This window comes from Salminus brasiliensis, chromosome 10, assembly GCF_030463535.1.
Source record: "Salminus brasiliensis chromosome 10, fSalBra1.hap2, whole genome shotgun sequence".
In the NCBI taxonomy this organism is placed as follows: Eukaryota; Metazoa; Chordata; class Actinopteri; order Characiformes; family Bryconidae; genus Salminus; species Salminus brasiliensis.
This window is the reverse complement of record NC_132887.1, coordinates 14,311,169-14,332,505: the sequence shown is the minus strand read 5'-3', so window position 1 is coordinate 14,332,505 and position 21,337 is coordinate 14,311,169. Positions and strand designations below refer to the sequence as shown.

The window sequence follows — 21,337 nt, the reverse complement described above, 5'->3', positions numbered from 1 at the left end:
TATTTACTATTATATTTAGTCAGATATTTATTACAATGCATGATATTGATCTCAAATATGCAATCTCTCTAACATGTGTTTGTGGTGTTAACAGGAGGAAAATGTATCCCAATTGTTGCACAAAACCCCTTTTTCTTTTTTTTCTCTTTTTTTTCATTGTCTTAAAATGTCATGATGAACGGACCAATAGTAATGCCCAAAAACGTTTGTCCTCCACCTGTAAATGTGCCATTTTGGAGATTCATTTCATTATATATATTTATATATATTTCATTATATTCATTATATATAACATTAAATTAAATTTAAAAAACAACATTAAATTAAATAAAAAAAAACATTAAATTACATTTTTTAATTTTATTATTAAATTATATAAAGCTTTAATTACGTTAAATTATATAAAGCTACATCCCCTCTTAATTCTGGACAGCCAGTCTATGCAGTGTTCCCTGACAAACATGCCACCTAATAAAGAGAAGATTCACTGTTGTTGAGTGTGTGTGTTTACTGTGATCTTGCCCAGCCTCTACACTAATAGAGCTCTCAGCCACAGGAGAGCCAGTGGGTACCATTACTACTGCCCTCCCTTCTCTCTCTCTCTCTCTCTTCGCTCCTTAGTATCATCAGCAGCAGACAGCAGTCCTGGGGCAGCCTTCTCCATTTCAGTTTTTAAACTGCTGCTTTAGCACTCCGCCGGCTGCTCCGGCTCTCCTCCAGCGGCTCGCACCGAATCCGCCTCTCGCCGCATCACAAACCATTAGCGGCAGCGCGCCTGGGGGAGCCAGCCTAATGTCACATTGAGAGCAGGCTGAGTGCTCAGATTGAGTCTGACCTCCTACTATAAAAGCCTCAGCACCGCTCCCACAGAGCTACTAAAGCCGCAGCTCTCTCATCCCCTGCCGCTCCGCCTTACTCCAACTGCTGTTTCGTAAAAGCCACAAACAAACAAAACGCAGTCCGCAGTGACACAATGTATCAGCGATACAGCTAGGATGCACGCCAGCTTGCTGTGGCTGAGCTTCAGTCTGAATTTATCTTGCAATGAAATTTGGCGCCGCTTCTGCTTTTAATATAATTCATATTCACTCTGCATTCCGTCCAGGATCTGACTCACATTTTAAATTGTACGCTCTCACCGCCTGTCAAAGATTATTTCTAGCAGATAGACAAACGGAAATGCGCTCAAGTTGTGAGTCTGCAGTCACCTAAAACGTCCACGGTTGCACAAAAGCTATGATTCCAATATATATTAACAAAAAACTGTAAAAGTACCTTTCTGATCCAAATGTTGTGTAATACCTGTTCAACGGTTTGTGGACAGCTTCCCCTCCTGCATTTCTTCTGAAATCAATGGTATTAACTGGGAGATTGACTTCATTTGCTGCTGTAACGACCTTTTCCATTCTTAGAGACTTTACACTATATGTCGGAACACTGCAGTGAGGAATTGATAGCCACATGAGCAACAGTGCGGTTCAGAGGATGTAGTTCCATTGCTCTACTGCCCACAGCTTTATAGCTATCTAGCTAATGCTTGGCAATGGACAGCAATGGGTGCACCCTAAAGTGCACCCCTGTTGAATTTCCTCATTAAAAGGGTCTGGATTCTTTAGGACACAGAGTGTATAGATACAGCAGGTACACATACAGTTGATGTACAAAGTATTGGGACACCTGCTCATTCATGTTTCCTTTGAAATCAAAAGTATTAAAGTTTACTGTGCTTTTGTCAAGGGAAGGCTTTCTACTAGAATTTGGAGCACTGCTGAGAGGATTTGTTAGTGAGGTCAGGATGTTGGATGATCCCCACCCAATCTCATCCCCCATGTACTGGATATGGCACCATCATTCCAAAGAACCGTTTCACTGCTCCACAACTCAATTCTGTGTGCAGATCTAGAGCATGCCTGGCATTAGGCATGGTGCTAATAGGTTCAAGCTTATCTGCTCCAAAATGTACTTCTCTATAGGGACTACACAAGCTGTATGTATGCAACGGGTGTAAAAGGGCAAAAGTACCTATATGTATTTTTAGAAGGGGTGTCCACAAATATTTGGACATATAAAGTATTCTGTCATTTTTTTTTTTTTTAAGTCAAGATTCAATTAAATTTTTTTGATAAAATATCAACCTCTATAGTGCACAAATGACTTTAAAAATCCAGTAAGTTAAATGTGGACGCACATACAGCATAAGCCTCCCCCACTTCAACACAGATTTTCATCTCTGACAGTATGGTTTGGCTTAAAAACAAAAGTTTTCTTTTCTGTGCACAAATTGTCACACCCAGGGTATGTATGCAGGGTTGGTGACCCCAGATGGTACATACCGAGCTCTGCCTTCACAGGTGAAGTCAACAGACTGAGAGACCCTCAGAGGAGGCCGAGGGGTGTATCTGTAATACAATTTTACTTTTCCACTCACTGATTCATATGTTCTTTTTTTATGATACTGGATTATTACTGTCACACACACTCAATATGTACGCTGGTCTGGCGACCTCAGGTGGCACATGCCAGACCATACCTTCACAGGTGAAGCCTGTAGACTGAGAGAATGCGGGCTTGAGCTGAGCTGGATAAAGGGCTCCACTGACAGCCGCCAATCACGCTGATGGTTCCGTTTGGCTTAGCCCTTTCCTGCCTGGAGTGTGCTCTGAGGCCAGCTGTCAATCAACATCACATACAGGGCTTGACGGCTGAGCGCGTCTGCACAGCCAGAAGTTTTAGAAGCGGAAAACAAATTCAGCAAAACTGCAAAGTTCCTCAGCTACCGTCACGAACAGGGACAGCGCAGTGTTGAGATGTAGAGAATAAAGCTTCAGGTCTGGCTTGACGTTATTTCAATACCATCATAAATCCCGCGGCAGATTGTTTTTGATACAGTATGGACAGTTGCAACTGCTCATCATTTTATATTATGGCTAAGGAGAGCTTTCAGATAGCATACCTGTTGTTAGACAGTGCCTCTAGTTGTGTATGTAGCGTCTCTCCATCCTTGGCTCTCGAAATGGCCTGCAGGTTCTCCTCCAGAACTTTCCGGCTGTGTCTGACCTGCCTCAGGACATGTCCTGCATCCTCAAACATGGAGGCGGGCGGCTGGCTCTTCTGTGGTATGCTGGGTCGAACCCTAGCAGCTCCTGACGTGACCACATCACCCTGCTGTGGTGTCTAGGAGAGAAGGGGAAAAAAAAGAGATAACAAATAAAAACACCACAGACTTTAGACCTGGACTGACTAAAATAATGGACAAAGAGCGCAGCAGTGATGAGAGCCAGCAACGAAGCCACTAAGGAACACAGCTGTATTTTGGCAGAAAAATGAAAACAATAGGTGTGAGGCATGTGTTTTAGAAAGTCTTTCCTTGTTTTATTGAGTCAGGACAACTTGCTGTCAGCAAAAAAGAGCTGCAGTGTAACTAGAAACACTAGAATGAAAGCAATCTAAGTCCTATGTAAGCCTTATGTCAGGGCTGTCTTATTCCCTACATTTTTCCCCCCAATAGCAAACCTGTCACGTTCCTTCTCAGCGAGCATGTGTGTGTGCTGAGCTGCGGGACCTTGGCTGTCTCGCACTCTCATCCTCCCCTGAATATAAATCTGTCGGAGCTCCATAAATCCATTACTGAGACGAGCACACCCTCCTCACCTTGACACGGCTCTCTCTCCACCCTCAGCCTCTCCTATCAAACTCTCAGTGACTGCGGGTACTCGCCTCCGAATTTCTAAGGCTGCACCTCGCTGCAATTCCACAGCTGTGTTTTCAAAAGCTTCCGAATTAGCCTCATGGAAGCAAGGCGGTATCAGCAAATTTGCTGGACATTCACTTCAATCTATGACTAAATGGGGTCCTTTTGTTCAAACGTCTAATGTGGCAATTCTCATCATTCCGAATGTGTGTAATTCATTGAAAGGCTACAAATGGTACAATTAAGGTAAAGCCTCTCAAGCCACAGTTGCAATTATAGACCCTTGAGGGACAAAAACATGCACAATAAAGGGAAAGCTGCAAACGGCTGTTTGCTGTGTTTGGAGAGGTGTGACACAGCGTGGATATGTATTTTTAGAGGCATTGTGCATTCGTTCTCTCGGCCCAGGTGTGAACGAGAGATAACAGCGCTGATTTATCTGTAAAGTCTCTGTGTAACAGCAGCAGCTGAAACTGCAGGATACAAAAGGTGCCATTGTGTCTGCAAGATTGTTGTGGACAGTGTGCACACACGGCACGGAGGAAAAAGGCTCGTAATGTGGGCACTGCAGAGGCTGGGGTTGCTATGGGAACCTACCATGGAGACGGGGGGTACGGGAGGAGGAGGAGAGGGCAGAGGGGGGGGAGCGGGGCGGCTGCTCCTGCTGCTATGGCTCGCCTCGGCACTCTTCACAGGAAACGCATCAGCAGTCTGAGAGAGGGAGAGAGAGCACACAGAGCCAGAGGGCTGACTGAGAGAGAGCCAAACACTGCTTTTACAAACGAACAGAAAGCCAGGGTTTGACTGAAAAACATTATGAAATCATGGATGTATGCAAGCTTTCTATATGTGTGCATTTCCATGACAGATCAAATTCTCGCTCATTACACTACAGTGATGGAGAACAGTAGGCTACATCAAAATCCCTTAACAGGTCCATTTATCCTCGCACTTCAGCAGGTCCATTCATGCTTAGCTCCACGTTCAGCTGGCCAATACTGATCTGATTAGGGATGTTAACTACCCAGAGACAGAGACAAAAATTGCAGTTAAAAATGAGCTGATTAATGCTTAAGACAAGAACTGAGCAAAAAACAGGGGCTGCATTACAAAAACCCACAGTTTAATCACTATGACAACTTCAGTTAGAACAAAAGATATTGCCGAAATCTTCTTCCAAGCTGATTAACTTATCCTATCTCCAGACAAGGAAAGAGGACTATGGGGCTACTGAGTGGCACTACTGTCTAAGCGCTAGCCCTAATTTCATAAGGGCATTAGTTTGATCAGGGGTGACGCCATCGCCATCCATGGCCAGAAGCCCGTAACTGCATGATCCCCCTTCTACCCTTATAACGCAAGTGACAGAACAGTTAGTGTTCTTCATTCGCATTCAGATGTCCATGATGTAGCATTAGAGGCCACTCAAAAAGATGCAGTTGACTCTTGGAGCAAGCATGTGCTCCTGCAAGCACCTCCAAATAACATGTATGATGTGTCAAATTTCTGTCCTGTTTCTATCAGGCACATGCCCCAAGAAAACTACATTCACCTATGTGCTTTTACAAGAGCCACAGGGTGGGGGCACTGTGGGAACTTATTGACTGGCGATGTCACGCTCTGAAAACAGGCCTGCCGTCGTGGTGACTTGAGCAAACTGCTCGAGTCATTCCCAATAAAAGAGAGCATGCAAACATGTAGGAATCGGCCTGCTAAATGTGCTTAGCAACAGATATAAACACATCTGTCAAGTACTTCTATCTAAAAACCACCTGATATCCCTACATGGTTCCAGTGGACGCGTTGAGCCTGGAAGCAAACTGAAATACTGCAAGTCACATAAGCATAGAACCATCTGCGCTACTTGCACAGCTTATGCTACACCCCGTTGCCAGTAATCCGGCGTACCACCCAAACACAAGAGATATTTGTGATTAATTAAGAAAATAAAGAAGCATCCATTTACTGAACAACAGGACGTTATCGTCACAGACAGGCAACTGTGATGGCTAGCGGTTTACTAGCTTAATATGCCCTGTGTATTCACACAAAAACTGCAATGGCTGTGTTTCACTTCTTTAACGTGATGTGTTTTTATGTATGTAAGTATCAGATACTGCAAACACGTTCTCTTCATTCCCTCTAACCTGTGTATGCTCATTTTGATGAAAACGTGCCAAATGTAATATTGCAGGAATGGTGACATGTAATGAGGTGACAGAGGTGAACGTGTGCCTGTTAAGATTTCTAAATTGAGGTTTGCTTCAGTAATATGAATTTGCTAAAACTCTTACTACAAGCTTTTTTAAATCTTAAAGACAGGAGGTTCCCGCAATATGGCGGTAGTCCAACATGTCTTTGTACTAAATGCATATAATATATTTTACATTATTTGTAAACCAAGTGTACCACAAATAATCATACCCAATACTGTAAAATACTGAGAAACCATATACAGCAATTAGGACACTCTGCATCACAGACCAGCTCTCATTCATCAAGCCAGATGAAAGGAGCATCAGGCGATCTCTGAATACAAACTATAGAGAAGCACAAGGATAATGTTGGTATTTATTATATTCCTAATATTTTTAGGAATGTTACTCTTTTTAGTGCACATCCACCACTTTGCAAATAAATGTAATATTACTCAATAATCCTGACATACATATAAAATAGAATTGAATAGAATTGTCGGATTCCAGTCTGCAGCCTATCGATCCTTCAATCGGCTTCAAAATTTCTTTCTTTTTACAGTGTCACGAGGCATCCAAAATGGTCCGGTCAATGAGGGACACACAGCTGTCATGGGCTGCAGCAGACTCCTTGCTGTGCAGCAAATACGTGTGAGTGACATTCCATTAAAACAGGCCAGGTGCCGAGAGCGGAGAGTGACGAGGCTCTCTTAGCTCCAAGAGCGACACAGACAGACAGACACACACACTCATGGGCCTCTCTGTCAGCGGCCAAAGAGCATTCAAATCCTGCATCCTCAATTATATGCTAATGTGTCATTTGCTTTGTGTTACATTATTCTTGGCTGATGGAATTTTTCAGCCGCAGCCGAGGCGTGCCTGGAAACTCAATGCCGCAGTGAGGGAGAGGGCTGGGGGGTGGTGATGGGGGTGCCGTAATAGATGGAAACAGGCAGCGGCACATTTGGTAAAAAGAAAAAAAAAAGTGCTGTAATTTATTAGCGAGGGAGGGAGAGAAAAGAAACAATTGGAAAATTGCTGTCTGGTCACTGAGATGCAAGACGTGGGGTTGGAGTCTCAGTGTGATTTCATCAGTGCCCTGCTCCAATTAGATTAGCACTTCCTCAAACACAATACTGAAAATGACACTGGCCTGCTTTAGGAGACAAGCAGCCTGCTGATCAATGTGGGGAGAGGAATCAACATAGCATTGAATGTGCTAATGGGAAGGATGGCGTTTCACCCTTCCACACTTCTTCAAGCGTTCTTTAGTAAAGTCAGTGGTTCTTCCTGACGACTCAAAGAACCATTTGGATGCTTAAATGGTTGTCTGTCTGGGTAAAGGGTTCTTGTAATTGGCGGAAAACAATTTTTAGTAGATTGTTCTAAATTTGACATTTTTATTGCATTCGGCTAACACGTACAATTGAGTCATAGAACACAGACACAGTGAATGTAGCGTTACGTGTCTTGCCCAGGGACTGTTATTAGTGCAGCATGGTGTGCTTGCCCAGCTGGAGAACTGAACCCCAGTCTGCCACGGGGAAGGTTGTGTTGTGTCCACAAGCATAGAACGTCGATATGTGAAGTTTCGAGAATGCGCAACCAAGAAACACAGCAACACAAATAACCACTGGATTGAATGGTTTCTTCATACAGATGAAACTGATCCTGTAGATGATCCTGTAGATGATATATGATTTATAGCACCAAAAATATATAACTAGTTACAAGTCAAAGAACCTTGTTTTGTATTACATAGAACTCTTTTGGCTTTAAGTGTAGTGTGGTACTAACCAGAGACTGGAATTGAATGTACTGACTGACCTATAAATGTAATTCTCACACAAACAGTGTGAGAGAACACACAAACAAAAGAACAGTAGTAGTCATGGTTACTTAGTGAATTAGAATAGGCAGTTAGCACCAGTTATAATGTAGAAATGTGGTGCAATTTTATATTAATAATTTCTTACTCGATTTTGTAAGTAGAATAGGAGATAATATGATCTGATGTTGTTTTGCAGAAAGCTTTTCTTTGAGTGCGCTAGCTTCCCTTACCCGAAGCAAGCTTCTCATCTCATCTTTGATTCTGCTCAGATCCTGCAGCATGGCATTAGCCTGCTGTACAGCTGAACTGGAACTTTCTGAAGCTGCATCAGTCAAAGGGGTCACATCCTTCAGGCCTGCCTGGATGTCCTGCTTGCTAGGGGGCTTGGTCAAAGCATCAGCTGACTCCTCTGGCCCACGCCTTCCAGTGGAAAAGATGAATGCTTCTGGTTGGCTTTCTCTGGGGAAGAAAAAGAAAGATTAAGTTGAGTAATGTCTGCCTGCAGTACATTTGTAAAACAGACCTTATGCAATACTGCTGGGCTTGGTGGTATATTCAGACCATGAGCAGAGAGATAAAACACGTTTACGCAATCAAAAGATAAGCAGAAGCTCCTTTCTTGCCTTTTTGTTTTTTACATTTTCTGTGTGTCTCAAAATCTGAATTATGAGGTCTGAAGAGCCATGTGGAATGGTGAAGCTATTCATTACCATAGCTAAAGCTGGGGGTGGATGGGAACTGGGGAGTCTTCATATCGAATCAATTGCACCTTAGAAAGCACTCAAGCAGCAAAAAATCAATCGCAGTGTCCACAGTGGACGGGAGTGAGGGTGGGGGAGTTGCCGTTATGAATATGAAGGTCAGCTAAAGGACAGTGGGGCCGTCCAGCAGTGAGGATGTTCAGTCTACGCCCTCGAACAGTGCTGGGGGACAAGCGGTGGAGCTGCCCTCTGTGTGCACTCTCCTTTGTCTGTCTGAATTGCTCAGTGTTTACATTACATTTCGCATGAGCAGTATTAGGCGTAAAACTGAATTCAGCTAATATTGAACCTGAAATATGTATTTATCCTGGCATGAGGGTGCGCTGTAATGAGGGGGCCCGGAGGCCCCGAGCAAGGGGTTCACCAGGTTTTAGCCAGGGGCCTTCAGTCTACACTGTTTTCATAGTGTAGGGTTGCCAATTCATCTAACATTACTGTGAACTCCATGTCTCCAACACTGCTGCGCTTGTCTACCACCCAGGCAATTAATCACACGGAGACGCTTTCCGTGCGCAGACATCATGCTAACCGATTTGAAACGATACAAAGACACTTTCTAGGCAGACGGTGATTTCGCCTCTGACATGAAGACAGAAAAAAGAGGCCATTTAGAAATGATTTCCAAATCTGTCACTCACTGGGGTAGAGCAGCTATTGCTATACCACAGACACTATGAAACAGCTATCTGTTACACTCAGGACACTCAATGCTGTGACGCCAAAATCCATTAAATGTAATATTGGTTGATGTCCCTTTGTTGATCCTCGCAGGCTGCTTGTCCAACACATTTGGATCACTCTTTACCTCCACAGCCTGACGGCCTACCAAGCCTACGTGCTCCCTCAGCAATGTAAACACAGGAAGTCGGTCATGTGAGAATGAACATATGAGAAAAATAAAGTGCTCTTAGCAGCTTATTTAGAGAGAGGGAACACCACTTAAATGGAGCTGGCAGAGAAAATACGTCACCATTTGCCAGGGTGTCTAGACCCAAAGATTATTTGAGATGGAAGTGGGGCAAATATGGATTTGAGAGTAAGTGAGGAATGGGGTAAAAACTCTGGTCATAGGGAAGAAAAACAAAGAGGGATTAGGACAGGAAGAAGGGCAGGAAAGGGGCACAGAGGGAGAGAAATAGAATGAAATAATGAAGAAAGGGAAGGAAAAGAGAAAAACAGAGAGCAAGGAGGCTTTTCTCCTAGGGCTAAAGGTCATAGCTGAGAGACTGAGACAGCACCTTCCTGCAGCTACGAAAGGGTGCATTGCCGTGCCACTCGCCCAGTCTGCTGCTCCACATAATGATCCCACTTAATAGCTCTATGAAGAAACACATTTACACATTTTTCGCTTTACCTCACATGTACTCGATCAGCGAAGACATGCCAAAGAAACGCTTAAAAAACATCACATTTATCCCAATGTCGTTAAATATGACATGTTTGATGCCTGAGTTTTAGCACTTCAGTTTCACACTGAAGTAAAAAAGTGATGTTTGTCACATAATTGTATAAGTATTTGAGCAAGATTAATATGCACTAATCTGTGTGAGAAAGGAAGATGCCAAACCTGTACACTTTGTTTCGACTGTTTGTAAAAATTCAACAGTTAGTCACACTTACCCCATAAGCAAGCTAAACCTGCCTTGGGAAAACTGTACATTTAAGGCCCTAGAACAGTTATTGTCCTTCTTAGTCAAAACCCTAACCAAGTAGCTGTGCTGTGCTTTACCAAGTGCCTTAAATTCAGTCTAAAATGTTGTTACACTGCTCCTAAACACTTTTCTGAAATTACACTGGTGTCATCCAAGACATAATACATAAACTAAATAGCTACAATTAGTGGCGAGAGAGAAAATACATCATGGCTCAGTTTATCTAGTTCACCTTTACCTAAAATGACTTTCTTTGTGAACTTGTCATGAACTTTTCCCCTCAGAATTCTTGGTGCTTTTTCCTCGGTCACCATCTCCACAACATAATTTGCTGACTTTCTAATCACCCATTGTGTTTGTCTGCATAAGTATAAATGTCACGATATTTTAGCCAGTCACACAATGACCAATGCATCAATAACCGCGGTCTTCATACACACAGCGGACTGCTACAGGCAAAGATGTGCTGCTTCAGGCTGATAGGTGTTGCTATCAATGTTCTACAACGTTTGACAAACAGTACGAATAGCCAATAAATTCAAACTCCCAAACTACTATTTATTTAAAGTTCATTGACAAGTTATCAATACATCAAAGTCACAAAATATTAGTCTTAAATAAATGTCTTAAAATGTCAATTCAGACATTTACTGAAATGCATTAAGTGGTTTGCTAAAACCATACTCTCCAACATAAATTAAAAAGCAGCTGTGTTGGGTCTTTAACTAACCTCTGTACACACACACTCACCATTCATCCTCACCATCCCACACACAGGCCTATGTCTATTCATCCCACTCTCCTCCATACAGAGCCACACATTCATTTTGAGCTCAAAGGGCAGTCAGAACAATCTCAGTTCAAATCAAGCAGAAACGCTGAAGGTGGACAGAGGACGTTGTGGAGAGCACAGAGAATAATCCTGTCCTTTGTGATACAGGTACAAGCGGAACACTATCAAAGCCCTTCAGGAGTGGATCGAATTTCCGCTGGATGAATTCTCGCAAACCTTAGACAAGACAAGAATGCAGAGAATACTGCTTGATCATTTGTGCATTACATCTGCTCGTCTGCTCGTCTCAAGTGGTTAAACATGGCGGTGGGATGAACACAGTATAATGACAGAATAGCGTGACGTGAGCTACCCGTTAAAGTCGCTATGCGTCACCTCTGAGGGAGACGTGCATGTGCTTTCCCAGCCCTGTGACAGCCAACACAGACTGATATCATCACATCCAGTCTTCTTAATGCGTTGGATATGAATTCGACAAAACGTTGGAATCCTCTCAAGGTTAAGTGTGTGATGTTGAAAAGCCTGCATTAACCCGAGCCCGTGTTGCGTTTGATCCACTGCTAGGGCAGACAGGCAGCACTACAGGCTCACGCGTTTGACAATCGACTCATCAGAGAAGCCATTCTGTCCTCAGGTTTCCTCTGCTGACAGGAAGCGCCAAGAGGAAACGGCTGCTTTTTCTGCTTTTAGGGGGCCTGGCTGATAAATAAACATGAAGCCCCGAGAGGTGGTGTGTGGCGCAGTGGGCGCCCTAATGTATTCCACACAGCACGCTGCCTTCAATCAGCTTTAAGATGCCACAAAAAGGAGCTAATCCATTTGAAGAGGGAGAGCGACGAAGGAGATGCCAGGCTTTTTGATCTCACTCAAATTGATTAGGGTGTAGATACAGGCAGGCAGGGCTAGCGGAATGCCCCCGCAGAGGTCACGCTATGCTAATTCCCCCTTCGCCACGGAGAAAGATGGGGAAATCGCTGGTATTTCGGAGCTCGACTCTCCCTCTCTCTCGGATGGGCTGCCATTAACGAGCTCCTGGGCGCGTGCTGGCGAGACAGTGTTCAGGGTCATTAAAAAGCAGGACAGGTGTCCTTTTTATAGCATACCTAAGAGATGGTGGACTTTTAAAAGCAGCCCCGGTTGAGTTGCTTGTGAACACGCAATCAATAGCAAAGACCTGTCTGATTATACTTAATAGTTATGAGCAGGAATGTCCTCATTTCACATTTCGCTATTGATTTTCTGTCCCTTCTCAGCAGAACGCAGAGCGTTATCAGCGTGCCACACATTTGCAGTCATCCCTCAAGATAAGCATCTCGATCCCACCTAACGCTCAACTCCAGAGTGCACACATACACATAACCTCGAGAGGACACGCAAGGACATGGCAGGCTGAATTCCCTGAGACTTCGCAGCCCCTCCTACCACAGAAGGAACTGCTATCCCAAAGCTGAAGTCAAAAATAGGGCACAGAAAAAAAGGAAAGAAAGACAAAATAAAAAAAAAAAGAAAAATTCCCTTTTCCTATTTAGCAGTCCTCCCCTCCTCCTTTTGTCTGTCACTGGGTATGTGGGGCAGAGAGTAAAGGAGGCTGACTCTCTGAAAGGAAGTGAAAAGAGAGAGGAATGCTGGAAAAGGAAGAAGGACAGGGTATCCCGCACTGAAGCGCTAAAAAGGCTTCGGTTACCATAGCAGAGAGAGAGAGAGAGAGAAGACCGAGCGAGCTTCAAAAGCTGTGTGTGCAGAGATGCTGCCAGTTCAGATTCCATTCATAAGGTGGCGAGTAAATGTCAGTGCAGGTACTCATTGATGTGCACGGTGCCCCACACAGAGAGAGGGAGACAGCAGTAACAAAAAAACAGCAGGGCTTCTGTCTGCTCACTTAAATTGGAAAAAGGACGGCATACTGTTTCACTAAGGCCTGATCATTATTCAGGGAGAGAGACATAAAACTGGTGCCTTTTTTTAAAAACCCATGACACTGGCAGTTTCACCGAGCCTCTCGTGTGAGTGCTGGAGTTTCAGGTATGGTAGTAAAACGTGGTGATGATGGCAAGACAAGAGACAGTGGGGCAGGTTATGAGAGTAGGAGTAGGTGGGTGTATAGCAGAAGTGGAAAACGTGAGAATGTCCAGTGCAGCAGTGTACCCAAACACTGAACATTTTCCTATTCTGCCTAGTCTCAATATAGCTGACCCAACTCATCAGCTAATTAACACATCCTTCATGAGCTTAATTAGTGTGTTAAAGAAGAAAAAATGATAAGATGTGTACAGTTACACCAGTACTGCGCTATGGCCCATCTGTATATGCACATGACATGTGAAGACCAGGGAATTGAGGTAATGTTTGCTTGATAGTCATCTTGTGACCTAGTTGTCATTGTAGTAAATCAGTAGCGATGTGACAACACTGTACATACTGCTAGACTGCTGCAGTCCTTAAAATAAAATAAAAAAGTGAGTAAGAGAGGGGACAAAATATCCTAATAAAAGAGTACCATTGTGCAGGAGCGTCCCTGCAACATCATCTCTGCAACATCTCATATATTCGTTATTAAAACAGTGGTCTGGCAGGTTGTCACCTCTAAAAGAGGATCCAGCATCGATTGCTGTTTACCTGAGCCACCGCAGCGCTGCTAATGGTGCTGATAAAAACAGAACGACATACACTAATATCAGTAATGTCTTCATCTGCTCATTCACCTGTTGTCAAAGCAAAGAAACGCAGAATTAGAACTGAAGAGAACACGACTACTTGTTAAAAACGTTCGGTTTTTGTAAGGAAGTGAGAACTATTACTTTTTTTATGACTAGCTACTAAAACGAGCAGCCAGCCAGCTATCATTGGGATTTTGTGTGAATCTGCGTTACAGTGTATTGCAGTACAGTTGCATTACCTGTATAGCAACTTAGCCGGTTAGTTTGCTAGTTCTGTTTTTTGCCTCTGTTAACTTAAAATAATAAATAAATAAATAAATAAATAAACAAATAAACAGAGCAAGTCACTATTCTCAGCATATTTCAAGTGCTATCCTTGCTGTCATTTTGTAAACACAACCAATCCCACCACCTAAACAGACACCTGACTGTGGATGAGTGGATGTTTTAGGTAGCTACAGAACTCTTGTTAACCAGCTGTACTCTTATATCCAGTGTTTTATCTGTTGCTCAGTGAACGCGACTGTTTATTTCCATGTCCCTGCACCTCAGGGGAAGCCTTCAGACTTTTCTGCGTTTGTTGGACATAACTGCTCTCTAATTTGTGACAGTATTTAATCATAAATTAACAAAACAATAAGCTAAAAGTTTACAATGTTTTTACCTTCAACAGAAAAGTTACTATTGTAGTTAATAGTATTTTTGACAAAATTTTTGGACAGAGCTCTCGCTAAGCTTGCAATGATCAGATCAGACATCTGCTCTGGAGACCACAACGCACGGTTTAGAAGGACTCTTCCCCATGCTCAGTGCAATTACACATCATCCCCTAAACGTACAGCCTGACGCTTTAACATACAGTATAATATTGATTTGTTATACAGTGTATTGTACTGAATCCTACTGTAACTTTGTGTAGTGACAATCATTTTGGCTTGCGGCTAGAATGCAAGCTGTTAAATGCTCTAGCGAACTGAAAATGGACAAACTAATATGAGGAACATTTTCATTGAATTAGGAATTTCGAGAGTCATTACACCATCTAAATCCTCTACAGTGCTTTGGGAATGAAGCAGGATGCCTCTGTCACTGTGGACCAGATGCATGCTTGTTGTTTGTGGTTACATTAGCCATGAAGAGTCGTCATCCATCAAGCCAGCCAGCGAGCGCACAGCTGTTGGGTGACCCTCTTACTCTCTCTCATCTAAATGCCATCTCGAACACAAATATACACACACACACACACACACACACACACACACACACACACACAAACGTAGGGAGCTCTGGAATAGCCCAACCGTGACAGATGTGGCCTGGGCACCCACTGCTGGAGCTGACCACCTGATGCCTGGAGCCATGCTAGAAACAGCTCATCACGAGTGAATAAAGATACCCTCGCACTCATTCATCTCTATTTTTGAAAGAGGCCCTGCCTTGCTTTTCCCAACTCCTCATCATTTCAGCACTGATGAATATTACATGGCATGATTATTATGCTGGCTCCCCTTGGTCATGCCTCAAAATGATGTGGCAAATACCAAATGTGACATGAGATCACAATGGGAAGAAGCGTTAAATGATGCAGTATGATAAACTATATATCACTATCCAGAACTTCCAGCTGGTTTAAAGAGAAGCCAGTGCCGAGGAAGAGGGGGAGAGGGGGGGAAAGGGAAACAGCAGACTGCTTACAGCAGTGTACAGGCTGAAAAGGAGGCCGGTAGCTCAGGGCAGGCTGAAATTGGATATCCCGAATGGATATTCGTTCCTTCTCTCTCTCTCAATGATAGAGAGGGGAATCTGGGGGAGAATCCTACAAATGTAATTTAAAAGCAATTTTGCAGGACAGGACAGGTGTTGGGCCTGGAGGAGAGGAGAGCACTGCTGACTGCAATACCTAAAGTTATGAGCCTCATTGCCCAAACACTCCTCTCACAATCCCTTAAGACTTCGCTCACACCATGATACCGACTAGACAATTCCCAGCCCCGCCCCCCGCCTCGGTTGAATTTACTACCTAGTGTTTCTCCATGCTACCTTGTTGTGAGAGGAAAGATACCTGGTTGATGGGTAGGCTGTAATGGAATGGCACACTGAACAAATGGAGAAGAAAATAAATCCTTCTGGTAGAGCAGGAAAGGGTACGGTACAAAAAGTGGACTCACTTGATTGAATGTACTGTATGATTTTTAAAGATAAAGGCTTGATTGTAAATGCCTGCTTTCTTTTTGTTTCTATTACAAATACCATCTCCATGGCTCCTTTTAAGTATGTTTTAAGACACGTCAAGACAAATGGGGGGCCTACTTTGAAAAATCTAAAATATATCATAGCTCATAGACTGAATGATGATGTATTGAATGATGATATATTATATAAAATGACTGGTACCGTATGTATGTGCAAACCAAACTGAAGCATTTCAATGCAAGATTTTCTTCCTTCATGTGGAAAAATTGTCCCTGGCCCCCATTCTAGCTTCAAAGTGAGGTGGTCACAGTGACATTTCAGCGGAGTCAAGGTCATTGAGTGGGCTGCTCAGTGGTGCAGTGGGCAGTGTGTGTGGGCAGTGCTGACATTTAGTCTGGGTCCCAACGCAGCGGGTTCTACGTCCCAGAGGAGCACCAGGCTGGAGCATACGACGACAGGCTCCAAGCCAAGAGAGTGTAAGGAGAAAGAAGAGATGAGGTCCTACATTTCCGTCACACGCAGATTCACGTTCCATGCTCCAAATGCAAAGGAAGAACAGATTTTGCCTAAATTATGATTATGACAGCCTTCTTTTTCAAGGTGTTTATAGTTTTTTGACCCAAAAGTGATATAACACCAAAAAGGTTTAAGTGCTGACATCAAAATCAGGGCAGAAACTGTCCCAAATATGTACACACATTTTCCTCCAAGACTTCTGTTTAGTATTTACCAAATTATTGCAAACCTTATATTATAATATATTATAATATAATTATAATATTGTTAAGGTTTGTGGGGCATTTCTATTGGTCAATTCATTATATCTTTTTGACACAATGTAAAAAAAACAACGACCTGGTTTACATTACGTCAAAGAGTTAAAAAAAAAAAAAAGACAAAAATGGAGATACGTTTTTGCATGAAAGCGACATAATCTTAATGTTGTATTAAAAACACTTCAACAATCCTACACGTTCCCAAATATCTGACAGGAGGTGTAAATGCTGTTCTTCATTGCATTCAATTTGTATACAACAGCAAGTGCACACACATTTACATGGAAATAAAAGAACACCCTCATATGCCTGAACATAACAGGAGAGACAAAAGCACAATCCCCACACAGCACAATACAACACAATACAATACATTATCAGCAGAGATCAACACACCCTCTGCTCTGCCAAGACATCACACAACTTGCAGGCACCCCCACAATGCTCCTTCAGCACACACACATTGCCCCTGTCGTATAATAACCTCATATCTGAGACAGTAACGTCACTTTTTTTTACTTTAATGTGAGTTAATGTAACACTACCATATTCTAAGCTGTTTTGGAAGGTATCCAAAGTGTCACTGTGTCCATGTTTTCTCTATCAGCTACTCAGCTACAAAACGTGAAAAACGAGGGTCCTCCTTTTCCCTGTTTTCTCCAGCGAGCGTGGCTACACGTGGATGAGTAAGGTGCAAGGGGCTGGAGTGGAACAAAGCTAAGCAGCAGCAGCAGCAGCAGCATTAGTATTCTCCTCAGCAGCCTGTGCCCCAGCGCCGAGCCTGCATCCTCCCTACCCAGCGCTGCCACATACGCTTCATATTAAAACACATCCGTCCGTCCGTCCCGTCCTGCGCTGCTCTCCCTCATTAATATTTATCCCCCTTAATACGGAGCTCATGCATTTTTTTTTTTTGATTAATGTAAAGGTTCTTCTCCAATAACAACTGGGGGCATGTGGACATGTTGCGAATGCTGATGTGTGTGTGTGTGTGTGTGTGTGTGTGTGTGTGCGCACGCACGCAACTTTTTCTGTAGAGGCTGTCTGTCCTACTTGCTGCCCGATGCCACACTTATTCATCAAATGCATCCCTGCGCTGGAGCTACACCTGAGGCATCCTGAGAGGCAACGTGAAGGCAAGGTGTATTCAGCCATAGCCTTCCATTGGAAGGGTGTTTTTGGAGCAAAAGGCACCTTCTGCTCCTTTCCTAAGTCCAAGACAAAGTGTCAAAATTACTGACTGTGGTAATGGACTGCATCCTACTGATGTGGAAGACAGACTAGAGGTTGAAAAACATTGAAGTATTCCTTTAGGCACTAAATGGGTACACAACAGGAAAATCCTTCCAGAGACGGTACAGTTCACTTTCACTCAGCTGCACTTGTACTTCACCTCTGCTTTCCCAACAGCTTTCAGGTTTAAGCATGGGGAAGCCAAGTAGTTTGACCAAGTGCAAGACCGGCTGATTGAATGGCTGTTGAAAACAGTTTCAACTGGGAGAAGAAACATAGAAAAAAATAAAAAGAGAATGTCTAGTCTGCCTCTGAAAGACAGAGAGAGAGAGAGAGCTGGTCTAAAAACAGCATTTATTTAACAGGCTGTTTGGAAATGAAGGGCAGAGCAGAGGTTCACTGGCAAGAAAGAAAAAGAAGTAGGACAAGAGAAGAAAAGAGAGGCGAAAGAAGACGACAGGTTCCCTTCTGTTCTTCTTTTGTGCGGGGGACCTGCTTTCTAAATGGCAGACAGGTCGTATCTATAAGTCACCCCCTCCACTGAGGAGAAGCCCATCCAATGCCAGCTAATTTGGCCAAGATGATTCATTCTGTGGCACTAAACGTTTGCCTTGGGGAAGCAGTCAGTCTGCCGTCCCTTCTGATCCGCTCCCTCCATCTGCCTGTCGCTCCTCGTTTCTCTCTCCATCTCCACTTCACCTTCGAGTCCTCTGCCTTTCTATGAGGAACCAAATGGCAATGGGCTTTTTTCCTAGCTAAGGAGGAACCGCTCTGATAAGGATACTGAATATTTTACAGTATAATGTTAAAGCATGCTGCAGCTGTTTTGACATTTTTACATAATGCGAAATCTCCATTTGCCCTTTACACCAGTTCCAAAATAAAGGGACCACTAAGAATGGTCCAAAGCGAACAAAACCTGGTACATTTACCGGAAACGTGATTTGTTTTGCCTCTCCTGTTTGAGACTGTATGAGATTTGGTTCTGAAAGCGACAATATACTTTACAGTATCAGAGTATATAACATTGCTGTCATGCAAAAACCTTGTATCTCTAAAAACTTCACAGGAGAAGGAAAAAACTTTCAATGGAAATCAATGTAATTCATTTTGGACCACTTTTGCTGGTACACTCAATTTGAACTTTTGATACAACAATTGCAGGAAACAGAAAAAAGTGAAAAATGGTAAAAAATTAATATACAAGATTTATGCATGACAGCAACAATGAGAATAAAAGTACTGACACAAAAGCACCGCATGTGAGCATTACAGAGCCTATAGCTTACATTATACTCGTTGGTTATACATTTAATACACAATTACAGACAGATTATCCTCTAATCTTAGTCATTCATAATAAGAACAATTGGCCTCACTCTCCTCATTCTTCCTAAGAATGTGTTCTTGAGGAAAGTCCTAACAAAAGTCTACATCAGATTCATATGTTTTTAAATCAGAGAATTGGTCTCAGCTATGCTCCTATAATGATGGATCCCATTGTCCTCATAAACTGAACAAATACCAAAGAAAACAGCAGTGAATGTCAGAATCTTGTGTAAGCGGGTATTAAGAAAAGATTTCTTCATAAGAACGGTTAGTGAATAAGGCCACAGATAAGTTGGGACACATCTAGTGTTTGTTCACATTAGTTTTGGTGGAAACTACAATAGCGCCAAACTGGTACATTGGCATCCTTCTTCCAGACAAGTTCAGCCATTTTGCCCTTGAAGGGAGATCAAATATCATATTGAAATATTTGGCATTCTTGGCCAGACTGAAAATCCACATTATAATGTTTCCAACACGCTCAATTTTTTAACTAAACATAGAACAGAAGGATTTTACAGAGAGAATGGTGGAACAAACACAGCCGTTAATAGAGAACAATACTAGCATAACACTGACACTTATTCAAAAGTATTTAATCAGAATATTGGATTGTGTCAATTATCGGCCCAAGGCTAGTATCAAGCGTAAATCGTAAAGACATATTTAAAACATTTAATGCAATTTCCATATGTTCATTTCCATGTAAATGCTTTCAGTGTAATGGTCTACTGCATATGATAAATTGCTCATGTATATGTAAATGTATTTTTATTGAATGTAAAAAAAATAAATAAATAAAAAAAATACAAAGTCATATCTTCCATATCTAAACATATGGAAATGCCACCAACCCTAAACAAATGTCAGCTAGAATAGAGTAGCATTTGGTGCCCCATACCTTCATACCTCTCTCTCTCTCGTCTCAAACAAACCCCCCTACACACTCTTATCCGTGGTGTGAGAGTGCTCGTCTCACCGAGGAAACGTAACCTCACTGTATTAGCATGCTTAGGCACGGGGGCGACCAGCCATTACCTAGCAACAGAGCGGCCTGTGATTGGCTGGCTTCCCGCCTCAGACAGCACAGTGGGTATGGTCGGGGGGCTGTGAGAGTGAGAGAGTGAGGGAGAGAGAGAGCCGGCGGGTTTGAACGAGGGAGACGGGGAGCTATTTTCTGCCCGTGTCATCCGGGCTCGTCACATCGGAACGACGTGGGGCGGCGCTCCTCCCCCACAGCCTGCCCATTGACTGTAAGGGTAGCAGACCGGAACGATCCGCAGCAGCAGAAGCAGCACCCGCAGCGGCCAGACACACAGCCACGATCCCCCAGTAGAGCTCGGCTGGCACGAAAACCATGAGCTTACCTCACAGCCTTTGCTCTGTCAGATGAGATCTGGGCAAACTTGACTAGTAGCAGACAAACGGAGAGAAAATGGTGCACTCTACTCTTCTTTACTGAGCCTTTATATTCAAGCTGCTATTTTCAAGATGTTCAAACTGCATTCTACAGCAAAGTCTATCTCTCTGCCGCAAGGACAAGCAGAATGGGCCTCAAACTGCAGCTCAGCACAGTTGACAGCAGAGGTGATTCCATAATCTCCACAACAAAAGCAAGAGCTAGACGGTTTGACCTCTGGGCAGTGTGGCAGAACTTGGCCAGGCTTAGTGGTCTACCAGAGGGCAAAGCAACACGGCCCATGTATTTATATCTCTCTGTCCTCCTTCTGTCACATCAGGGTCACATTCGGAGCTGCCGCCTTCATCAGGGTGGGTTTGACACGCGACTAATGAGTAAGAGTGCGAACAGAGGGAAAATAGCGTGAGCTCAATAGTGGAAGTAATATTACACGCCAGCCGAAAGAATGGTCATATTCATCACAAGTACTAGCTTTGGCTCCTACTGTAGTCGTTAAGTCCTGAAAAACCTCCAGTGACCTTTAATCATACTCCGAGGCTCATAGCAGCACGGCAGGGGCGACTTCTGGACTGGGCGAGAGTGACATATGAATAATATAGAGGCTCTGGACAGTAAATGGAGGGAAAACCAAGCCTGTAAGTACAAATGGGGAGCACACTTCATAAATATGCACCACGTCCCGATATAAATCTGGCTGTGTGAAGGAAATACTGCTGGGGCCTGGGAGATGGAGGCAGCCTGCGGAGGCTGACTGAAGAGCTAGGTGAGCTGGAGGATTCATTAATCACAGTGAAGGAAGAGGGAGT

The 21,337-nt window shown here is 43.3% G+C and overlaps 1 protein-coding gene across 2 annotated transcripts in view; it reads right to left on the bottom strand.

The window, feature by feature from the left end:
- Positions 1 to 21,337, bottom strand: part of kiaa0586 (KIAA0586 ortholog) — a 121,694-nt gene that overhangs the window by 71,197 nt on the left and 29,160 nt on the right. For both annotated transcript variants that reach the window (XM_072689365.1, XM_072689366.1), the window contains exons 10-12: positions 7,948 to 8,176; positions 4,289 to 4,402; positions 2,954 to 3,174 (exon numbers count right to left, since the gene is read on the bottom strand). In XM_072689365.1, coding sequence (XP_072545466.1) covers positions 2,954 to 3,174; positions 4,289 to 4,402; positions 7,948 to 8,176 — 564 coding nt within the window. The remainder of the gene's footprint in view (positions 1 to 2,953; positions 3,175 to 4,288; positions 4,403 to 7,947; positions 8,177 to 21,337) is intronic.